We start from the raw sequence: 23181 nt of genomic DNA, 5'->3' as shown, positions 1-23181 counted from the left end.
AATGCAACATTAACTGACTGCAGTTGTCACTAATATGTTCAGGCAGTCTCATCTACATGATTTACTTTGTATTGATGAATGTAGTTTAACCTGGTGATCTTATTGTAATTATTTTTTACTGACAATAAATAAAGTCCTAGATGGCAAGAAACAAACGCACATTACGGACGTAAAATGAACAGTACAGTGTCACCAAAATTGTTTACAAAAGTCAAACTGTCTTAATTAGTCTGCCTTAAGCTCCATAACCATACCAGAAATGGAATTTGAAAGGAAGAAAGTTTAATTCTCTAAAAGTGAAGTATAGATTAGAATGTATTCAATACAGCGCAAAATGTAGATTGTCATCACACTTTCGACAAGGTTGACAGATTATTATAACACTAAGAAAAGTGAGGAATTAATTGCTTTTTCACAGCTCTTAGTAAAACAATGCAGTTGACATTTTTATACACCAGAAACATGGACGTGTTTAGTTAATACAGGGTTAACCAATTTTCTCAAATCAAATTTTCTTCAGTTGACTTTAGATGCAATTTTCTTCAGAGATCATTAGCCTCGTCAGTAGTATTTGGTCGGTATGTGAGTAGTTTTAGCATTGATATTCTGGGTGTAGTTGAAACCTGCAGTGCTCCAGTCTAGAGCCCAGCTTTTATATATGAGCAACTCACCTCAGTGAGTTTACAGTTTTGACCGCCTTAGCATCTGTGTCTTTTAAAATGAATCGGAGCATATTTTCAAGTGCTCTTTTTAAGCACTTTCAATGTGTTCTCTCAACACATTAAACTGGGTTCAATGGTGCAGGTAATGAAATGAAGTTGTAAGGTCTTGCCGTTGCGTTCTCATGGAGTTATGGACCTTCAGGACGTTAATTTAATTCATGGTCCCGTTTTTAATTGGGCCATAAAGTTCACTGTTCAAAGTCTGGTATGAAGAACATATACACGCAGCCTAACAGCCCACAGTATAATCTAGAAATAGAATCTTCCAATGTCATTTGGAAGTGTCCTGATAGATGTAATTGCCTAACTAAGTTTAGGGAATATAGACCCTTTTCCAGTACACGACGCACTTATGTCCAATGTTCCCTCAAAAAATGTTCAGCACTGAGCAAATTTCAGGTCTGCTGAGCGCAAACTTGAACAATGTGTGCAACTTCCAGCGTGTGTTTACTATGAACCCTGAGGCTGTACCTGCTTTAAGTTAGTTTTAAGTGGTCAAGTAGGCCACGTTGGCTATTTGATCATAATGTTGGCCTACCAGAGGGGCCTACCAACAAAAACAATGGAGAAAATGCATCCCATAACATTTGAACATGGAAATAGTTGTTCTATCATTCAGCCTACAGTAGCAGCCAATGTGTGGTGTTCAATGTAGTCCTACATTCCATGAGACTTTTGAAAAAATATGCAGGACTTGACATGAGCCTGTTTATCCACTTGTCCTTCAGACAAGGTGACTGAAAATGTTGTCTGACGCAAGAAACCACCTTACAAAATAAAATGCATTATTATTCCCATACCAGCTATAGGCCTAATACATTATCACCGCATATTGGCTTTGCTTGAATTGCCCTGCCAATGCATTGTTGTTCGGGCCATTTAAAAATATATATATTTCCGAATTTGAGGTAGGCTATATGATCACACCGGTAATAGATCCATTTTGTTTTACTTGTGAGCAGCATTGGGTAGGTTACTTTCTAAATGTAATCCGTTAGTTACTAGTTACCTGTCCAAAATTGTAATCAGTAATGTAACTTTTGGGTTACCCAAACTCGGTAACGTAATCTGATTACATTCCGTTACTTTTAATTACTTTCCCCTTAAGAGGCATTAGAAGAAGACAAAAATGTTACCAATTGAAGGACATCTATTGCAGGATAAATCAATGTTAAAGGTTACATAGCTGGCCATATATGGATGTTCAATTTTACATTATGGGTTGGTTATGTAGGCTTCTTCTAACCCATCGCTTTCTACTACATAAGATAATATGATTAAACTGTATCTTTACATTAAAACACAAAGAATTACAATAAATGTTATACCCCTTGATCTTCTAGAATAGGACTTGGAAATATGGAAGTATAGATTAGCACAATTGTTTCACCTGAGCATGACCCTAAAACTAAGGACTTATTAGCCAGCCCTACTCTGTTTATGATTTTGTTGTTCTAGAGGACTGATTGGGCTCAGTCAAAATAAATGCTGCGCTCATGAAATGGCATGCTTTGAGCACTACTGAAAAGTCCTATTTACATGTGAAAATGTATGCCATTTGCTATAGGCTTTTGTTGTTGGTGATAATATGCAGCTGTTTAAAGGGCAAATCCACAGATGAAACAGTAACAGAACGGACGCCCCGCCTCTGTTTTGGTAAAAAGCTGAGGGATGGGCCTGGAGAAATGCAACCACTCTCAGATTAATAGACAGAGCTATGGATGCAAGGACTGACCATCCATGACATCAAATTTGTTTTAACAATGTTATGAGGCTATACAGTGTTTGTTTACGATGTTTACAAACATTGGAGAAAAACAAGCTTATATTTTGGGTTCTCGTGGAGTGTGACAGTTGAACTAAGCTCATGAGGCATTTAAGTTATATTCTTTGTGTGTGTGTCCAAAAATAGATGTAGCAACTACAGATATACTTAAAAGGGGCAATCAAGTGTGTGAGTTTGAGCATGTGTCCATTAGACCTATGGATGTTTTTTATCAGCATGAATTACATTGAGCAATAAAAGCCCCACTTTTATTCCATAGGCTGGGATCTGCACTGTGCAGCTGTTGCAAGAGTGCATTTTTCACTGGCTGTCAGCTGATTTAAAAAACAATAGTTGATAGGCAGCTTAAACTTCTTGAATTCAACCATTATTGGGTTTAAATACACATCTAGATTTGTGAACAGCCATCCACAACAACCACAATCCATAATCCATTCAAGTTGGATAATCTTTGGGTGCCGACAGCAGTCACACCATTGGAAGACATAGCTTGGACTGTAGCCTACAAAAGCCTATTCCTGCTCTTTTCCCATAATCCTTCAAACACATTTGGTGTGTCATCATAGTGTTCTCTGACTTGTGGTCAGATTCGCTCAGGTGGAACAAACTTAAACTTGTGCCTCACTGAGGAAACCTAAGTGTCAAAAACAAAAATCCGCAAACATCCTTTCTGAATTTAAAAGTAATCATCTAGTTTTCAAAAGTATCCGTAATCGGATTACATTATTTTTGCTGGTACTGTAACGGATTACAGTTACCGTTTTTGTAATCCCTTACATGTAACGGATTACACAGCTAAGTGAGCATACATTTAAATAATTACCATTTTTATTTTACTTTGTTGATGGTGTCTGCATCTGATAGTCAGTCTCAGCGAGGGTGAAAGTGGCAGACTGAGGGTCCGCCTCTCAACATCCCTCCACTCACTCTTCCCTCCACTGACCAAAAAAGGGACAGTCTTCCATCTGTGCTTCATGCACAAATTCATGTTACTCCTATGAACAGAGAAATAAATATTTCTCAACATTTAAAAAAGACCCAAGCCGCTAATAACCACGCAAGCCTATAGATACACTTTGCTACTCATTCATTACTGCTGCAGTGCTTGTTGTAGCACTGAGTGGAAATAGGAAGAACACACATTTTATGATTTATAAAAGTGTTGAATACAAAGTGTTGACTAGTGCTGAGTAAGAACTTAAGAACTCACTCATAAAAACAGCAGCTCTTAGATGTATTCGTTGACAGTCTGTCTCTAGTCATGGTTTTAAATGTTTTGAAATCTCACAGTATCTACTTCACTGTAGCTTTCTTGTATGCCTGCTACGTTACTGCAGACACGTTAATCTGAGCTATCCGATTGGCCAGCGGTAGGCCTATAGTGCACTTGATTTGCTCTTTGGGCCTGCTGGGAAGGCAGAGTTTACCTTCAGACACGTGAAATGCTTCAAAATGGCAACTGTTCGCCTACCCAGCGCGCAGGGCAGCTGCACCTACCACCAACAGCCCAAGATGGAAAAAAATACCTAGTAGGAACACAAGGCTTTATCTTTGGGGGTTTTACAGAGATGTTTGGCGATCGACGAGGAATGCCTTGGAGATTGACCAGTCGATCTCGGTTGACTCCTGCAGAATAAATATCACCCCACGGAGAGAAGCACGAGATTGAACTTTACTCAACTTTCTTGTTTTCCCCTTCAGTTAACTCTATCAACGTTTCCCTCTCTACTGCCAATATTATCCATTTTCAATGCAACATACCAAAACAAATATGCAAGAGATTTTCTTGTTTACAGCATATGAATGGTCATGATTAGATGCCCTTGTTTTGAGATCAAAGCGAGAGCTGCATGTAGCCATGTGTGCGCATTTGTTCATATTCTTTGCTAGTTAGGGGGCAGAACGGCAGATTTTTACCTTGTCAGCTCCGGGATTCGATCTTGCAACCTTTCGGTTACTAGTCCGTAGCTCTAACCACTAGGCTACCCTGCCGCCCCAAACAACAAATGTTCAGTTACTTCCTTGTCTGAAGGACAAGTGGAAAAAACGGTTAATGTCAAGTCCTGCATATTTTTTCCAAAAGTCTCAGAGAATGTAGGCCTACTTTGAACACCACAGATTGGCTGCTACTGTAGGCTGAATGATAGAACGGTTACAGCTATTTCCATGTTAAAATGTTATGGGATGCATTTTATCTATTGATTTTGATGGTAGGCCACTCTGATAGGCCAACATTATGATCAAATAGCAACAGTAGCCTACTTGGCCACTGTTATAACTGTAACTGAAAGCGGGTGCTGCCTCAGTGTCTGCAATAAAATCACGCAAGAAGTTGTGCAGAATTTTCACAATATTCAAGTTTGCGCTCAGCAGACCTGAAATTTGCTCAGTGCCGTAAAAAATTTGAGGGAACCGTGAGTAAACCGTATACGGTATAAACAGAATATGAGATGACCACTTTCCAATGACTCTATAGACATGGGGCATTAGTCTCAAAGTGCAGGGCTGAGTACCGAGCAGATAGCTGGCTAGTGATGGCTGTTCAACAGTCTGATGTGCTGGTGATAGATGTTTCTCAGTCCTGGCTCTGATGCACCTGTATCACCACTGTCTGCTATATGGCTCGGGTGACTGAGGTCCTTAAACGAGAAGACCAGAAGCCTTTTTTGTGATTACCCCAAACAGCAAGTCACTTCCTAATTCTCGTTGTGTGTAGGTCCTGAAAAAACATGAACAAAGGCTCCAAAAACACCAAAATATGTTATTTTAGAAACGACAAAACACTTAGTATATTGATGCAGGTGGTTTGTGCTTTCAGTTTTGCGTGAATGCTGCCATCTGTCCAGGGTTTTTGGTTTGGATGGGTTCTAATCATCACCATAGGAACAACATCCTCTATGCACTTCCCGATGAACCCAGAGTCAGTGTAGTCATCAATGTTATTCCCAGACTCGACCTGGAACATATCCCAGTCTGTGATCAAAACATTCCTATAGCATGGATTCCGACTGGTCCGACCAACGTTGAACAGTTCTTACCACAGGTTCTTTGTGCTTTAATTTCTGCCTATAGGGGGGAGGGCCTTGTTATTCTCCCTTCCGGGATAGCTACAATGGTCAAGCATATTCTCTCCGTGTTTAACACAAGTGATGTGTTGGTGGAATTTTGGGAGAACTTTACCTCAGATTTTCTTTAAAGTCCCCAGCTACAACATGCGGCCTCAGGATATGCAGTTTCCAGCTTGCTTAAAGTACCGTATAGCTCCTTGAGAGCCACCGTGGTGTCACAATGGGGGATATTAACGGCCATGGCCATAACCAATGAAAATTATTTTGAGGTAATTGGGTCGGCATTTGATGGTGAGGTATTCCAGATCGGGAGAGCAAAAGGTGTTCGGTTTTTATACGATATCACAATCGCACCATGAGTTATTAATCATGAAACATATTACTTTCCCAGCATTTTTTTTTCGTCCTGTCCTTGCGATGTATGGAGAACCCAACAGGCTGTATGGACGGAGACGGTGTAGAAGGGGAGAGACATATCTCTGTTAGTGATGCACCGATATGGCATTTTTGGCCGATTCCAATATTTTCCTTGCTAAACAAAACTATACCAATAACCGATTTATTTAAAATTTTAGCGGCCTTTTAACTGTACTGCATTCCAGTACAGTTAAATAGTTAACACACACATGGACGCAGCAGACTAAGGCACTGCATCTCTGTGCAAGAGGCATCACTACAGTCCCTGGTTCGAATCCAGCCTGTATCACATCCGGCCGTAATTGGGAGTCCCATAGGGCGGCGCACAATTGGCCCAGCGTCGTCCGGGGTAGGCCATCGTTGTAAATAACAATTTATTTATAAATAATTATTTATTCATTTTCATGAACTGAAGTTTTCCTATTGAAATTGAACAAGTGGCAACCTAGCTATTACTTACTCACAAGGATTCCTAAATCATTGCTAAGAATAATGAAAGTGACTGCAGTTTCTACTGGTCATTGTTATCAGGCTGGTTGTACAACTTTGACAGTGCTACTGAATCTTTTTTGACATGCAAAGACCCAAACGGTGTTCCATAGTATGCATGTCGTGAAGCTAATACCAGTGACGCTATTACTGTGTAACTCCGGTAGGGCAACATCTGCATTTGGTAGTGTGTACCGGTGCTCGACCAGTCGGCGAAAGCCACCCACGACAGAGAACATTTGATTGTCAAGTGCAATGAATTCCATTATCTTGGCTTTAATGGATTTCGACTTTGAGTTGTCTCGCTGAAATGTTCTTACTTTTTCAAATGACTGCTCGATCCACACAGCAGACATTGTGGGCTAGGTTAGGAATGCTGTGCAGCACATGTATTGCAGAATTTTACGTGGCGTCATTACGTCATCTACCTACGTTATATAGGTATGCACGGTAGCTTTGACATCGTCGTTAAACTAGACATCGGTCAATACCGATGTTGGCATTTTTAGCTAATATCGTCCGATTCCGATATGTTCACCGATAATCGTCCATCCCTACCTGTAAGCTTTATTTAGAACTTGATACATTTCCACATGTATTTACTGAAAATGGGACCATAAAACCACTCAAGTCAATAAATAGAGCTCAAAGCTTTTCATTCTCTGCCGATTCATTGACAAATCGCAGAACACTTGTCATTGCAAACATTATGCTTGTATTTCACTCAAACATTCCACACAAGATTATTTCCCACAAAAAGAACAGTCTAGACCTGAAATGGATGGTTGTATACAGCTCCTAGACATATCTCTAGTGCATGTATATGAGATCAATTCAGTTTCTGTGAGTGTTTTAAGGTAGTTACTTAAATGTTACTGTGTGCTGAAGCATTCAGTACAGCCCATTCTAAGCACTGGTCAAAGTAGCCTGTTCATGCCCAGATATGTCTATGTATTCAAATCTATAGAAATCCAATGTACAAATCTGCAGAGTCAAGTCTAAAGACCACACACTATTGAGAGGCTAATCAATATTTTAAAATAATCTGAGTATTAAGCAACCCATTGAGCACTAGGGAAGGACTAGATGATAGCGTGCTAATTTAAGTGGACAGCCAACCCAAAGGGAGCTTATCCCTCTTCAAATTAAATGAGTCATTTCCTCCCTGTGCCCCTCAGCAACCCCTATAGTAGTACTCAGAGTTGAGTGGAGGACACGCTGACACTATGTGGGGTTTGACCCAGGAGGCCAATGCAGGCACCATGTAGGCTCCTGAGCAGAGAGACCGGTATGTACAGTGGTTCTTCCTTTAAAAGTTGCATCATATTGCAGTGCACCTTGCGAGCTGCCGCAGAATTCTATGGCACATTATTTAATTGTCAGGCATTGTTACCATTAGTGGTAGTTTGACCACGAGGGCATCTTTGATAAGCATTTGATAGCCTTCAATATTGGCTGTACTAGAGAATGTAAAACTTTTTTTTTAAGAACATAGTATATGGAATTGATTTTAAGAAATGTAGCTTAATTTGATTAATATCATGGTGTTTCTATTCCAAGAAAAACTAAACCCTTAGTTACCGTTAGGATGAAATGGAAAATATGGCGCTGTACAACGTGACGGTCGGGAGTAGGCTACAGTACTAAGAGCATAACATTTCCACACCCTAATTGTAGTCTAACCAATATTCAGTGAAAATAAAAATCTAATTGATTTATCAAGACCAGTCCCCATGTTTGTCTCAGAGCAGTATGAAACGGTGCTGAAATAGTTGACCACAGTGGGTAGGCTATTACTTCAAATCCTTTTGCTTCTAACTTCAATATGCTTTTTAAGTAAATAATACCTACATTACTTTTAACAGCACATTACTCAACACTAGTGAGACTCATGTCGCCTACGGTAGGCCTACAGTATATCTAAAAAAAAAAAAAAAAAAATCCAATGATGTGAATTTCCGCCAATAATTGCATTTAGAGGATTGGAAGATTCTAAATTAATATCTAAGGTTGCATTTTTCATTAGATATTCTCACAGACCATATTTGGTCTGTGATTCTAAATTAAATAATAATAATTGTGCACCGCCCTATGGGACTCCCAATCATGGTTGGATGTGATACAGCCTGGATTCAAACCAGGTACTGTAGTGATGACTCTTGCACTGAGATGCAGTGCCTTAGACCACTGCGCCACTCAGGAGCCATGATCAATATGACGTGTGTATATATATATATATATATATATTAGTCCATCCTAGAACCATTGTTTGCAGAATTCACAGCCCAAAAAACACTTGTGAATAACAGGGTTAATAATAATACTATTTCCCCCTTCCACTTGTTAAAGGTTCCAATTGATCGTTTTTTTTTTATTTATTAGTGTATTTGAGTTAAACCACAATATTTGTTGGATTACTTCTTCTGTCTTGTCTGGTGGATTAAACTGAATTTGCAACCAATCACGGCCGGTTGTGATACAGCCAACCTAACTAAGAAATACATTTGATACAATTCTCCCCCTACCCTCCTTGACAAGAGTCTATTGTCCTGCTAATAGCCCATAATGGCGCTGTACAACGTGACCGGTTGGGAGTAGACTACAGTAAGAGCAAAATAATCCTAACATTTCCACAATAATTGTAGTCCAAGTTTCTCTTAGTGTAACAACAGTTTTAGTAAGTAATACTAATGAGTAGTAACAAAAACATAAGTGACAGAGGAATAACAATTTTTACACTGTTGTTCTAAGTTCAATTGCCTTCATCCTCATCATTCAATTCATTGAAATTCAATTTTGAAGTTGTGCACAATTATCAGTTTCTATTTGGTTTATGTCGCCTATTCATTGTCAGAAACGGTAGCCCCTTAGGACCCAAAAGCATAATCAGGGCTCTAACTCCCCCTTGCACTGATCTGGAGCAATGATGTAGTGACACAGGGTACCGTACTAAACCACCAATTACCTAAGTCCCGCAGCATAATCGCAAAACTTTTAGTTGAGCAACCACTGTAGGCAGCATTATTAAATGTTAGAGACTGAATCCAAAGTGAGAGAAATCAGTGGGAAGTGATTCATATGCATAACATCAGTCCTCACTCACCCAGTCTACCTGGTGCTGCCCCTCCTTAAAACTGACACTGCATGCCACAGAGGCCAGACACTGACATGTGACAATGCCCCCTCTAAGAATGTGCGCTAACCTGTCTGTCATTCAGAAGCTCAGCCATTGGCAGGGCTTTCACCTTGGCTCTTGGAGCTAGAAAAGCTAGTCATGGGCACCAATATGGAAAGTCTGTCAATCTGTTGCATTTTTTCCCCCAATATGTTGAGAAATATAGGAATAAAAACACTTGCATGCACCCTGTGAATGGTAGAAGAGGCACCATAAAGCTTTAAAGTCATGCCTTAACTGGTGTAAAGGAACTCGGATGACACCCTGAGTGATTTAATGTGCCATTCAATCCCCTCTGCCACTAGGGTACTTTATTGTCTGTGTTAGGAACCCCAGAAACACATTTGACAAGTGGGAAGTGGAACATTGGCGTTTAATCTCTCCTTAAGGTTTATAGGGAATTTGTGCACCTGACGATATGTTCACAACTCGGTGTATAGGATGGCAAGCGGTACCGGAGCGCCAAGTCTAGGTCCAAGAGGCTTCTAAACAGCTTCTACCCACAAGTCATAAGACTCCTGAACATCTAATCAAATGGCTACCCAGACTATTTGCATTGCCCCTCCTCCTCTTTTACACCGCTGCTCCTCTCTGTTGTTATCATCTATGCATAGTCACTTTAATAACTTTATCTACATGTACATATTACCTCAACTAACCAGTGCCCCCGCACATTGACTCTGTACCGGTACCCCCCTGTATATAGTCTCGCTATTGTTATTTTACTGCTGCTCTTTAATTACTTGTTACTTTTATTTCTAATTCTTATCTGTATTTTTTTTCAACTGCATTGTTGGTTAGGGGCTCGTAAGTAAGCATTTCACTGTAAGGTTGATTGTGGAATGTTGTCCCACTCCTCTTCAATGGCTGTGCGAATTTACTGGATATTGTCAGGAACTGATATACACCGTCAATCCACAGCATCCCAAACATGCTCAATGGGTGACATGTATGGTAAGTATGCAGGCCATGGAAGAACAGGGACCTCATTCAGCTTCCAGGAATTGTGTACAGATCCTTGTGACATAGGGCCATGCATTATCATGCTGAAACTTGAGGTGATGTGGCAGCAGATGAATGTCACGAAAATGGACCTCAGGATCTCGTCACGGTATCTCTGTGCATTCAAATTGCTGTCGATAAAATGTACTTGTTCGTTGTCTGTAGCTTATGCCTGCCCATACCATAACCCCACCGCCACCATAAGGCAGTCTGTTCACAATGTTGACATCAGCAAACCACTCGCCCACATCACGCCATACACGTGGTCTGCGGTTGTGAGACCGGTTGGACATACTGCCAAATTCTCTAAAATGACGTTGGAGGTGGCTTATGGTAGAGAAATGAACATTAAATTCTCTGGCAACAGCTCTGGTGGACATTCCTGCAGTCAGCATGCCAATTGCATGCTCCCTCGTCAGTGGCATTGTGTTGTGACAGAACTGCACATTTTAGAGTGGCTTTTTATTGTCCCCAGCACAAGGTGCACCTGTGTAATGATCATGCTTTTTAATCAGCTTCTTGATATGCCACACCTGTCACGTGGATGGATTATCTTGGCAAAGGATAAATGCTCACTAACAGGGATGTAAACAAATCTGTGCCAAACGAATTAAGAGATACGTTTTTTGTGCGTATGGAACATTTCTGGGATCTTTTATTTCAGCTCATGAAACATGGGTCCAACACTTTACATGTTACATTTATATTTGTGTTCGGTATATTTCCAGTAATATCTTGAACCTAATTTTAAAGCCGCGCTATGATGTCACTTCACAATTAGCACATACAAAACACAAGGGCCTTAACACAAGCACTTCATCCATCATGCAAAGTTGTTCCTTAAACTGCATATAGACGGGTTGGTTGTTCAGCAACAGAAATAACGCATGTGCAACTATGGGGCAAAACATAAGGAATGGCCTACATTTTTGACAACATGTAAGCTATGTACAGTCTCCAATGTTTATTGAAAACATCAATACATTTGCACAATGAGAACTTGTTTCTCAAATACATTGTTCCAGTTGTTGGTTAGCTAACTTGCACATTTTTGCCATATTAGCATTGACATGAAGCCAGTCAAAACACCTCAAAACAAGACATGGAATCAAGAACAATATGAAACCATCTGCAACGAGCCACTTAAGATTCCCCACATGGCAGTTTCTTGTCATTCTTGCTAACAATCTGGCCATCCAGAATCACAACAACACGCTGACTTCTGCCCCGTGGAAGAGCGCACATCATTTTCGTGATATTGTCAGCTAACCCATCTATAACTGCTAGTCACCGTGATTGGTCAACGTCAAATCCGCTCTTACGCAACAACATTCCTGTTGTATACAAATCATAATTCAAGATCTCTCTCTAACCCCAACACCTCTTTAATCTCTGTATTCCCCCTGCTTTCTTCTCTTGTTTTCAGATCCTGGAGTTGGTCAAGGGAATGCACTATCAGCTGGCCTGCCAGAAGTACTTTGAACTGATGCACAGTGTAAGGACGGCTTTCATTTGGGGCCGGATGTAATTGGGGTGGCCTGCCTGCTTTTGTGGGGACCGGAGGGAGGGATATGCGTGAAGCCTGTGGAGGGAGGGGCCTCCAGCTCTGTAATCACATCCATCATTAGCTGTCATATCCGTTTAACTTGTATGGGTTTATTATGGCACTTTAGATGAATTTAGCCCCTAATAAATGACATTTATTTGATCTAATACCTTTTCGTGGAGGACCTTTAGATCAGCAGTTTCAGTCACATTCAAGGCTTTTAATATTCAGTCCTTATTTAGGAGGGAGAAAAAATGTATGTGAAATAAGTAGGGTAGAACTTGTTCTTATTGCTTTTTGTCTTGTAAGAGGTTGCTGTTATGCACGTTGATCATAGCAATTGCTTACATACGTCTGTGTTATTTCCAGCAACCCATAAAAGCTTTTTTTGGGTCAGTGCTATTGGGAAAAGCAAATGAGTGGAAGCGCGTCTCCGATACGTGTTGACAATTCGCGTGATTTTCCGTGCTGCACTGTTTATTGTATTTAAATTGGAAGCTCTACAGACTGACGGACTGGGGAGAGAGATGGCTTTTTTTGAGAGAGAGAGATCTAGAGATGTCAGTCAGGATTAGTTCTTTAACACGTGCCCCTGTCCCTCAGCGTTCAACGCAGCTGAAGTGACAGAATCCTGATGAGAATGTGGGCACGTAGCACCAAGATGTAAATGTTGACTATCTGCTATGTGACAGTTTAATTTGACTGAGTCAGAGAAGGGAGCAGTCTTTGATGTGAATGTTGGAGGTAAACTTTTCAGAATGTTTGCCATCGCTCTGGTGCAAAGTTTATTCTGAGAAGCTAATATCCTCGGATCACATTTCAATCTGATAACCCAGGAAAAGTACATGTAAAGCACTTTATACCGTAATCCCCAAAATATTTTAAAGGACAGATGTATAATAAAATAGATTGTGATTTAATAAGGTTTTAGACTACCTAGCCTTTTTTGGGCACGTTTATGATAGTCGTGTTCTTTTTTTAACTCCATTTCATCATTGCACATTGAAACTTTAGAACTCACAAGACCCATTTGTTGCTAGTTTGAGAGTTAGAGCCAAAAGTCACTTTGAAAATCAGTCCGATGAAAGTCACTTTGCTTCTTGACGAGAACACTTCCCCAGCCAAGCAAAGGACAATGTGTCTGGAGGGACCTAGCTACACCCTTGGGTGGCTGGGTCACATTGTTTCTGGTTACCAGCCTAAATTATCTTTATTGGTTGAGGTAATACTCCCATCAGAGCCTTCTACTGGCTTCAGCTCTACTCAACTTCTTTGCCTTACTTACAAGACCTACAGTTGAAGTCGGAAGTTTACATACACTTAGGTTGGAGTTATTAAAACTCGTTTTTCAACCACTCCACAAATTTCTTGTTATCAAACTATAGTTTTGGCAAGTCAGTTAGGACATCTACTTTGTGCATGACACAATCATTTTTTCCAACAATTGTTTACAGACATTATTTCACTTATAATTCACTGTATCACAATTCCAGTGGGTCAGAAGTTTACATGCACTAAGTTGACTGTGCCTTTAAACAGCTTGGAAAATTCCGTCATGGCTTTAGAAGCTTCTGATAGGCTAATTGACATAATTTGAGTCAATTGGAGGTGTACCTGTGGAGGTATTTCAAGGCCTACCTTCAAACTCAGTGCCTCTTTGCTTGACATCATGGAAAAATCCAAAGAAATCAGCCTCAGACCTCAGAAAGAAAATTGTAGACCTCTGGTTCATCCTTGGGAGCAATTTCCAAACGCCTGAAAGTACCACATTCATCTGTACAAACAATAGTACGCAAGTATAAACACCATGGGACCACGCAGCCGTCATACCGCTCAGGAAGGAGACGCGTTCTGTCCTCTAGAGATGAAAGTACTTTGGTGCGAAATGTACGAATCAATCCCAGAACAACAGCAAAGGACCTTGTGACTCCTCCAGGTACAAAAGTATCTATATCCACAGTAAAACGAGTCCTATATCGACATAACCTGAAAGGTCGCTCAGCAAGGAAGAAGCCACTGCTCCAAAACCGCCATAAAAAAGCCAGACTACGGTTTGCAACTGCACATGGGGACAAAGATCGTACTTTTTCGAGAACTGTCCTCTAGTCTGATGAAACAAAAATAGAACTGTTTGGCCATTATGACCATGGTTATGTTTGGAGGAAAAAGGGGGATGCTTGCAAACCGAGAACACCATCCCAACCGTGAAGCACGGGGGTGGCAGCATCATGTTGTGGGGGTGCTTTGCTGCAGGAAGGACTGGTGCACTTCACAAAATGGATGGCATCATGAGGAGGAAAATTATGTGGATATATTGAAGCAACATCTCAAGACATCAGTCAGGAAGTTAAAGCTTGGTCGCAAATGGGTCTTCCATATGGACAATGACCCCAAGCATACTTCCAAAGTTGTGGCAAAATGGCTTAAGGACAACAAAGTCAAGGTATTGGAGTGGCCATCACAAAGCCCTGACTTCAATCCCATAGAAAATGTTTGGGCAGAACTGAAAAGGCCTGTGTGAGCAAAGAGGACTACAAACCTGACTCAGTTACACCAGCTCTGTCAGGAGGAATGGGCCAAAATTCACCCAACTTATTGTGGGAAGCTTGTGGAAGGCTACCTAAAACGTTTGACCCAAGTTAAACAATTTAATGGCAATGCTACCAAATACTAATTGAGTACATGTAAACGTCTGACCCACTGAGAATGTGTCTTTCTCTCTACTATTATTCTGACATTTCACATTCTTAAAATAAAGTGGTGATCCTAACTGGCCTAAAACAGGGCCAGTTAGGATCACCACTTTTATTATATTTTTTACTAGGATTAAATGTCAGGAATTGTGAGAAACTGAGTTTAAATGTATTTGGCTAAGGTGTATGTTAACTTCCGACTTCCAACTATATATGTCTAGACTCGATAGTATCATAGATTTCCTTAATCTAGTCCACTATTGCAATTTATCCGTTTGGTAATTAACCTAAGAGTTATGATTAATATTTCTAGGGCTTGTTTCTCCTTGTTGTAATATACTCACATTGTCACAGAGAACAATTTAAATGCCTCTAATGGTGTTTCTGTAAACTCTGTCATTGCCTTCCAAGATCATCATTCATTGGACCCTCTGGAGGAATGAAACGGTGCTCTGGGTCATAGGTGCTGACTAATAGCCTGGAGCTGTACAGTCAGAGGGTCCCAGGGATAATTCCCCTGGAATAAATAAGATGGCAGCTCTGATAAACAGTGTGCTCTAACAGCCTTTGAAAGATAAATGGAACCCCCCACCACCTCCGAAATGAGAAATCCACATTTATGACATTCATGAGTCATATTTTAGTCTTGTTGTCCAAACTGCATGTTTGTGACATTAATACGCATTGTGAAAGAATAGTTATTTTGTGTGGGGGGTATGGGCAATCAAACCAATATACGACCCCTAATCTTTAAATGATACAGTCATCATGGGGCACAAAGACTACCAACTCGTTTCTCCCTTACCTGCCACTGGGAGAATTAAGTATCTGCCACGTCCTATAGTGATGGGGGTCAAAATTGATAGTCACATTTCACAATGTTATTGATATTTACCTTTTTTTAAATTATTATTATTATATATTTTTTTGCTACTGCAGGTACAACTGACTAGCGCTAGTCAGTTGTACCTGCGCCAAAACGCCTGTATTTTTTTTTTAACCTATAGCTTGTTCGCGGTATTCGGAATACATATTGTATCGCCGCGTAAGTATTGTGATAATATCGTATCGTGATGTACCTGCCAATTCCCAGCCCTAATGTCCTACCTGGTTCCAGATCTGTGGGTTTGTACAGATAGATCTGTTGTTCCTCCCTCCTTGGCAGCGTTTATTAAAGGTCAAAATATAATACTTCACTGATTAAATATTTACACAGGAGCAATAAATCAAACAATAGAAAGAGTAATGAAATGGCAAGCTCCGAGATGCTTCACCTCGGATTATGGGAGCCGGGAGGGTGCTGCAGCAGCAAAATTATTCAAAGATTGATTTGTTTCTGATCTTGGGTTCGGATTGTTTCATGTTTATGCATTTGTCATTTGTCACATCCAGAAGGCCAAGTGCTATGTGGTAATGCTGAGACAGATCTGGGTGTAATGGATTGCACAGTTCTCTACTCGTGAAACCTGTGGCTCTGAGATTTTCCCACTCTTTAATAAGTTTAATGCACAGACAGTGAACAGAGATAGGACAGTTAACAGGAGAAATTAATGTATTTTTTTCTCTTAAATGAGTAAGGAACTTGTTTATTTTGATGTTTTTGTAAGGAGTTTATTCCCATCAAGTACTGCTGAGATATGTAGGCGTACATGTGGACCCACGCTGGTTTAAATGCAGTCGAGCAGTCAGCTTGCATTTGCCTCGCTAGACAAAGGAATTGGACAATGATCTCAAGGTGATGGCAGGAGAGGGACTTAAAATGCCCTCATGCTTCGGAGTCTAAACAGTTCGGAAGAGTTCGTACATATACACTGCTCAAAAAAATAAAGGGAACACTTAAACAACACAATGTAACTCCAAGTCAATCACACTTCTGTGAAAACAAACTGTCCACTTAGGAAGCAACACTGATTGACAACAAATTTCACATGCTGTTGTGCAAATGGAATAGACAACAGGTGGAAATTATAGGCAATTAGCAAGACACCCCCAATAAAGGAGTGGTTCTGCAGGTGGGGACCACAGACCACTTCTCAGTTCCTATGCTTCCTGGCTGATGTTTTGGTCACTTTTGAATGCTGGCGGTGCTTTCACTCTAGTGGTAGCATGACACGGGAGTCTACAACCCACACAAGTGGCTCAGGTAGTGCAGCTCATCCAGGATGGCACATCAATGCGAGCTGTGGCAAGAAGGTTTGCTGTGTCTGTCAGCGTAGTGTCCAGAGCATGGAGGCGCTACCAGGAGACAGGCCAGTACATCAGGAGACGTGGAAGAGGCCGTAGGAGGGCAACAACCCAGCAGCAGGACCGCTACCTCCGCCTTTGTGCAAGGAGGAGCAGGAGAAGCACTGCCAGAGCCCTGCAAAATGACCTCCAGCAGGCCACAAATGTGCATGTGTCTGCTCAAACGGTCAGAAACAGACTCCATGAGGGTGGTATAAGGGCCCGACGTCCACAGGTGGGGGTTGTGCTTACAGCCCAACACCGTGCAGGACTTTTGGCATTTGACAGAGAACACCAAGATTGGCAAATTCGCCACTGGCGCCCTGTGCTCTTCACAGATGAAAGCAGGTTCACACTGAGCACGTGACAGACGTGACAGAGTCTGGAGACGCCGTGGAGAACGTTCTGCTGTCTGCAACATCCTCCAGCATGACCGGTTTGGTGGTGGGTCAGTCATGGTGTGGGGTGACATTTCTTTGGGGGGCCGCACAGCCCTCCATGTGCTCGCCAGAGGTAGCCTGACTGCCATTAGGTACCGAGATAAGATCCTTAGACCCCTTGTGAGACCATATGCTGGTGCGGTTGGCTCTGGGTTCCTCTTAATGCAAGACAATGCTAGACCTCATGTGGCTGGAGTGTGTCAGCAGTTCCTGCAAGAGGAAGGCATTGATGCTATGGACTGGCCTGCCCGTTCCCCAGACCTGATCCCAATTGAGCACATCTGGGACATCATGTCTCGCTCCCTCCACCAACGCCACGTTGCACCACAGACTGTCCAGGAGTTGGCGGATGCTTTAGTCCAGGTCTGGGAGGAGATCCCTCAGGAGACCATCCACCACCTCATCAGGAGCATGCCCAGGCGTTGTAGGGAGGTCATACAGGCATGTGGAGGTCACACACACTACTGAGCCTAATTTTGACTTGTTTTAAGGACATTACATCAAAGTTGGAACAGCCTGTAGTGTGGTTTCCACTTTAATTTTGAGTGCGACTCCAAATCCAGACCTCCATGGGTTGATAAATTGGATTTCCATTGTTTGTTTTTTTTTGTGTGATTTTTGTTGTCAGCACATTCAACTACGTAAAGAAAAAAGTATTTAATAAGATTATTTCTTTCATTCAGATCTAGGATGTGTTTAAGTGTTCCCTTTTTTTTTTTGAGCAGTATATTATGACGACATTTTGTGGCGTTTTTCTTCATCGGTGATTGGTCAGTAGGGATTCAATACTCCTTTTAATTTTTTCATTGAGAAATACTGCACCAAACATCTTAGTTAGATGTAAAATTGGCAGACAAAAAACGTCAAAATTAATGGAAGATGTTTTGTTATCTTAGACTATTTTGAGGTGTATACTGGCTACGGCGTCTCAAAATGGACAAACAGTACTATTGCTGCTCTTTTTCTTATTTTTCAAGCGAAGGTCTTGTAAGGGAGTATGCGAGCACACACGTTCGGCTAGGCGCCAGCCGAATTGAAACATGCTGACTCCTTTATCAGGGAGACTTATTAAAGCCGGTGTGTTCCCTCCCAATCACACAGTCTGGCTTGAAATAGGAGGGAGGAATTGCATCAGTTCAGAACACCAGTACAATGCCATTAGTTAAATAACTGAAGCAGAATTGTCTTTCTGACACTTCTGTCCAAGGTATTCTTTTTACCGTCTGACACCTAACAACTTTTTTCTGTTGTGTCCAGATTGAGGACTCTGGGTTTTCACTCAATCACCCCAACCAGTATTTCATGGAGAGCCAGAAGCTGCTAGGCGGTCCCGGGGCTGGGGTGAAGGTGGAAGTGAAGCGGGAGGACAACCCCGCCACCAAACCCCCCAACCCGTCCCCTCACCAAACACCAGGACCAGGGAACCTCCCTCAGGAGGTGGCAGCAGAAATAACAGAGGACCTGGATTCTTTCTTCCAAGATGCCTGATATTCTTAAACATCCCTGATAACATTTCCTCACTATGTAGATTTGAATAAAGCTCACATCCAGTCAAATGTTTTTTTACCGAGAATGATTTTCTATTCTTCCCAAATGTTCAATGCTGTCCTCTGTTTTACATGTACGTAGTAATAAAGTTGAATAATATGAAGATCTTCTCTTTTGTGCCTATTTGTTGGTTGACAAATGCAACACAATAACAAGCTAAAGATATATCTTGACCTTAACCTCAATCTTGGGATTTACCAACAGTAGGACTACAATTCTCAAACCTGAACTTTGGAACAGTTGGATGCTCTTTCTAATTCATTGCTGTGACGTATCTACAGTTTTTCTCCCCGCTTGAAAGCTGACATTGGTGCAGTTCTATTCATTTTTAAATAGTCTGTTTGGGAATGGTGTTGCCTCCCTTTTTTCTCTTCTGCGAGGCCCATTGCCTGCTCATTGGGCTATGACCAGAAAATATCCTAGCTGCCACAGAAACAATGTCATTGTTTTTGCTCACAAGGGATTACCCTAACGTAGCAGCTGTAAAATAAATGCCTGAAACTAGATCCCCTACATACTGGTCTTGACGAGAATAAAAAACACTGTCGGGAGTTTATTTTCTGCACTGTTCAACCAATCCAGTAAATGTTGAGGAGGAATTAAGTTAGTATTGCCTTGTTAACGTCCAAAAGCGGAAGTTGTTACAGGCTCTCTTTCCATTTCCCCTGAAAACCAGAACATCCTGTTGTTGGGAACTCGGCAGAGGCTAACAAGGGATGGATACAAGTAAACACAATTTCCGCTGTTGTATTGCACTGCCTTGGAATACACTTGATGCAATTTACCCAAAGCCCACCATGTCTTGTAAGGCCTCTTGGCTGAATTACAGGTGAAAAATGTTGGTTGCCCATAACCAAAGTGGTGTGGTGGAAATTAATATTTCTTTCAAATCTTTATCACATACTTACTCTATTGGTTATTCAATTCACATCAGACCACAAAATATACAATATTAGTGAATTCTACACAGTGTAACTTTGATCAATTAAGTTAGTTTCATATTTAGGAATGTGCTCAATGTTGAGAGATTTTAATATACTATATGTAGTTAATGTTGAGCTTACGAGCTTCTATGGCTATTTCATGTAGCACTCCAGACAAACCTAGCATGACTATCTACTCAAAGTAGCCCAGAGATCTTTACCAGTTTACAATTGCACTGCTTAGGCAAGACCCTGTCTTTATTTAAACCCTTGTGTGAAGTGGCTTGCATATACAAGATTGATGTGTTCAAGGTCACTGGATGCAATTTTATTTAGGTCTTTCCTGGAGTTTTCCACAGTCTAAGCTGGTATATAATGTCAAGCTTTTTCTCCTCCCAAATCATGTCCGCTTTTAGTTTGTAGATGGATATATCGGCTTGTAATTAATGTACAAACTAATCAAGATGGACTGTGTTTAATGCTTGATCAAATTGGATAATGGCTTATGGGCCTGTATTAGAATATAAATGCAGCACAATATTAATTATAACACTGCCTTGTGATTCTTTCGCTTTAGAATGTACTTCAATAAGTCTACACACAGCATGTCCACAATACCCTATGCCCCCCACCCACCCTCCTAGATGTTTCAGTAATGGCGTTTGTGCTCTCCTCCATCCTATACAATCTACCCTCTCACTCACTCTGCCCTCGCCTGTACAAGCTCGTCACCCCTCTCTCCCAGTGCTCTGTAACAAGCTCTGCGGGCTAAATGTAGAGTCAATTAGAGACCCAGAGGAGAGGGACCTGCATTGTGAATTTAAATGGGTCCCCCTGGTAGGCCAAGGGAAAGTAATGGTGCCTTTTCTGCAGTAAAAAAAAACAAACATTTCCTGCAGTCAAATTCCCTAATGGCCTTATGGGTGGAATGTTATTAAGATTTTTCATAATGAATAAACACATTTTTTTATGCCAAAAGTTCTGTGTTTCTATGTCAAACGGATTTGTAATATTTCAGTCGTCTGTGATGTATATAAAGTGTAATATTGGGACGCAAACTCAAAACTGAATACATTTTAACTCTATCTGACACGGTACAGGTTTCTTTTTTTTAAACCCAGAACCATGTGTGTGAGGTGTATACTATTATTTCAAAGTAGATTTGTTTAAGACTACCAAGAAACACTGTGACCCTGTTTTAGCCAACTGCAGTAAAAGGTTCAGGGACAAATTGAGCTCTTAATACTTACACCTTTATGTAACTGTATACTGCTTTAACGTTTTTTTGTAACAAAGGCTGTCCAAGAATTCATGCAATTCAGTTGAAGTCATGGAAGGTTCAATCACTAATGGTTTATGGTGGCGTGATGGTACTTGATTGACTTATTTTTGATAGAGGATACTGTGGCTCGGGAAAAAAGTTGAGTTAGGTGCCATGGTTTTCCTGTGGTAGCTGTATGCAGAAAAAAAGACCATATGTTCTTCAAATTGTATTGTGCACATATTCTGTCCGTATTCTAAAACATCTATAATTTAAAAAACATTTTGCTTTTTGTATTGCTCTTGCAATCTCTAAACGTGCCACTTAAATTTGCGCATAAGCTTAAAATCCCCCTTCTCATGTTACCAATGTTTTAAAAAGTGTTAATCTACCTGGTTGTTTTATGAAACCTTACTTTGGCAAAGTGGCCTGAAGAGAGCTGCAGAGTAGCTCATCAGGCTACAGCACATCGCAGTCTCACACATTTAATGCTAAAGCATTAACGCGTGGCTTGCTAGGTGCCTGCCTGCACCCTGCCACATAGCTAGAATTAAATTAGTTTTTGGAATCCGAGCATGACGCTTGGCAGAGAGGATTTACGCACAAATAATAAGGTGAGCGGATATGAACAGTGCACAGCTGCACTACTGTCAGCAAGAGACCTTGATGTTTCATATTTGGTGGAGCTTGACTGCTTTTGACAAAGCTGTCCCTTCTCTAGCGGCTTGCGTCAGTTCACCGGGGCAGTGTTCACCTCGACAAATGGATTTACAATCATTAGCCATATTATAAACTTCACTGGTTCACGGTGTGATTTGTTCTCTTCCATTAGTCAATACGTGGACTAGAAGCCTAGTGGGGATGGGTGCATTCACTACAAAAGGCTGAGGAAATGTATGATGTATTCAGTAAAAGCAAGGCCCTGTGTTTCCTGAATGCCGAGGCACCTTTTTATTCAGCTACACAGGGATAATTCCGTTCCATGTATCTTGTGGAGAGTGAGATAAATGTATTTACTGTGCTGCGTGTCTTGGTGTACAAAATTAAATGATCCAAAACAGATTTGATTTGGGACTTTTAGATCGTCTGGTTCCCCAGCAAATCCCATCGCTGAGATTCTACGCCATTCAAAACCCATTTGCAATGTGTATACCGGTACATACTCTACATGCCCTTGTATAAGGGTGCTCTTGTAACAGGGTAGAGCTGCTGAACATACCCCTGTGGCCTGTTGTTAGCTTTGAGGACCTCATCTCATGATGCTAAAAGGTGGCATAGTATGGCTACAGTACGTTAGATATCCATTATTCATCATTAAAGGTATATTAGTAAAATATGGCTCTTAGTTTTAGTTTTAACATCCTCCTTGCTTCAATAGATGAACATTGTGGAATGAAATGAAGTAGTCTACATGGAAGAATGTCGTGTGGAAGCAGGTCCTGTTTCAGTGTCCACTGTGAAGTCTCAAGCCTATGGTCAAGTAATGAGTTCCATTTGTCAGTCGTTCATGAGGATAATACTGTATGGAATTTGGAATATTAATTGGTATGTGTTTGATTCTATATTCTCTGTTTATTTCTATGGGATTTGTAGGTCATTTGATGTATTCTGCTTGCATGTTAGTCTATCTTCTATGAAATGGTGGACTGAGCCTGGGCAGTACCAGGGTCAGTTATCTTGTGGATGCTTTTATTGACTCTTGGTATAATTCCTCTTCCTCTAAACTTTTAGATAGTTCACTGGAAATGTCATAAATAAGCTTTTCAGTTGTTTTGGTTCAACAGGGAATAAGTTCGCACTTTGAAGTGCTTAACGTCGTAGTGTTGAATAGAGGGCTATATTCCTCACAGAAACAAGTTTTGTGATCAGACATGATTTACAGAAAAGC

General features: G+C 40.9%; 1 protein-coding gene across 1 annotated transcript in view; it reads left to right on the top strand.

The window, feature by feature from the left end:
- prim2 (DNA primase subunit 2) overlaps positions 1 to 19212 on the top strand; it is a 107944-nt gene extending 88732 nt beyond the window's left edge. The window contains exons 13-14 of the mRNA NM_001140166.1: positions 12086 to 12154; positions 18819 to 19212. Coding sequence (NP_001133638.1) covers positions 12086 to 12154; positions 18819 to 19049 — 300 coding nt within the window. The 3' untranslated portion in view covers positions 19050 to 19212. The remainder of the gene's footprint in view (positions 1 to 12085; positions 12155 to 18818) is intronic.
- The last annotated feature ends 3969 nt before the right edge of the window (positions 19213 to 23181 follow it).

The sequence above is a fragment of the Salmo salar genome, chromosome ssa01, assembly GCF_905237065.1.
Source record: "Salmo salar chromosome ssa01, Ssal_v3.1, whole genome shotgun sequence".
NCBI lineage: Eukaryota > Metazoa > Chordata > Actinopteri > Salmoniformes > Salmonidae > Salmo > Salmo salar.
Note: the sequence above shows the minus strand (reverse complement) of the source record. Positions and strands in the feature narration are given on the sequence as shown.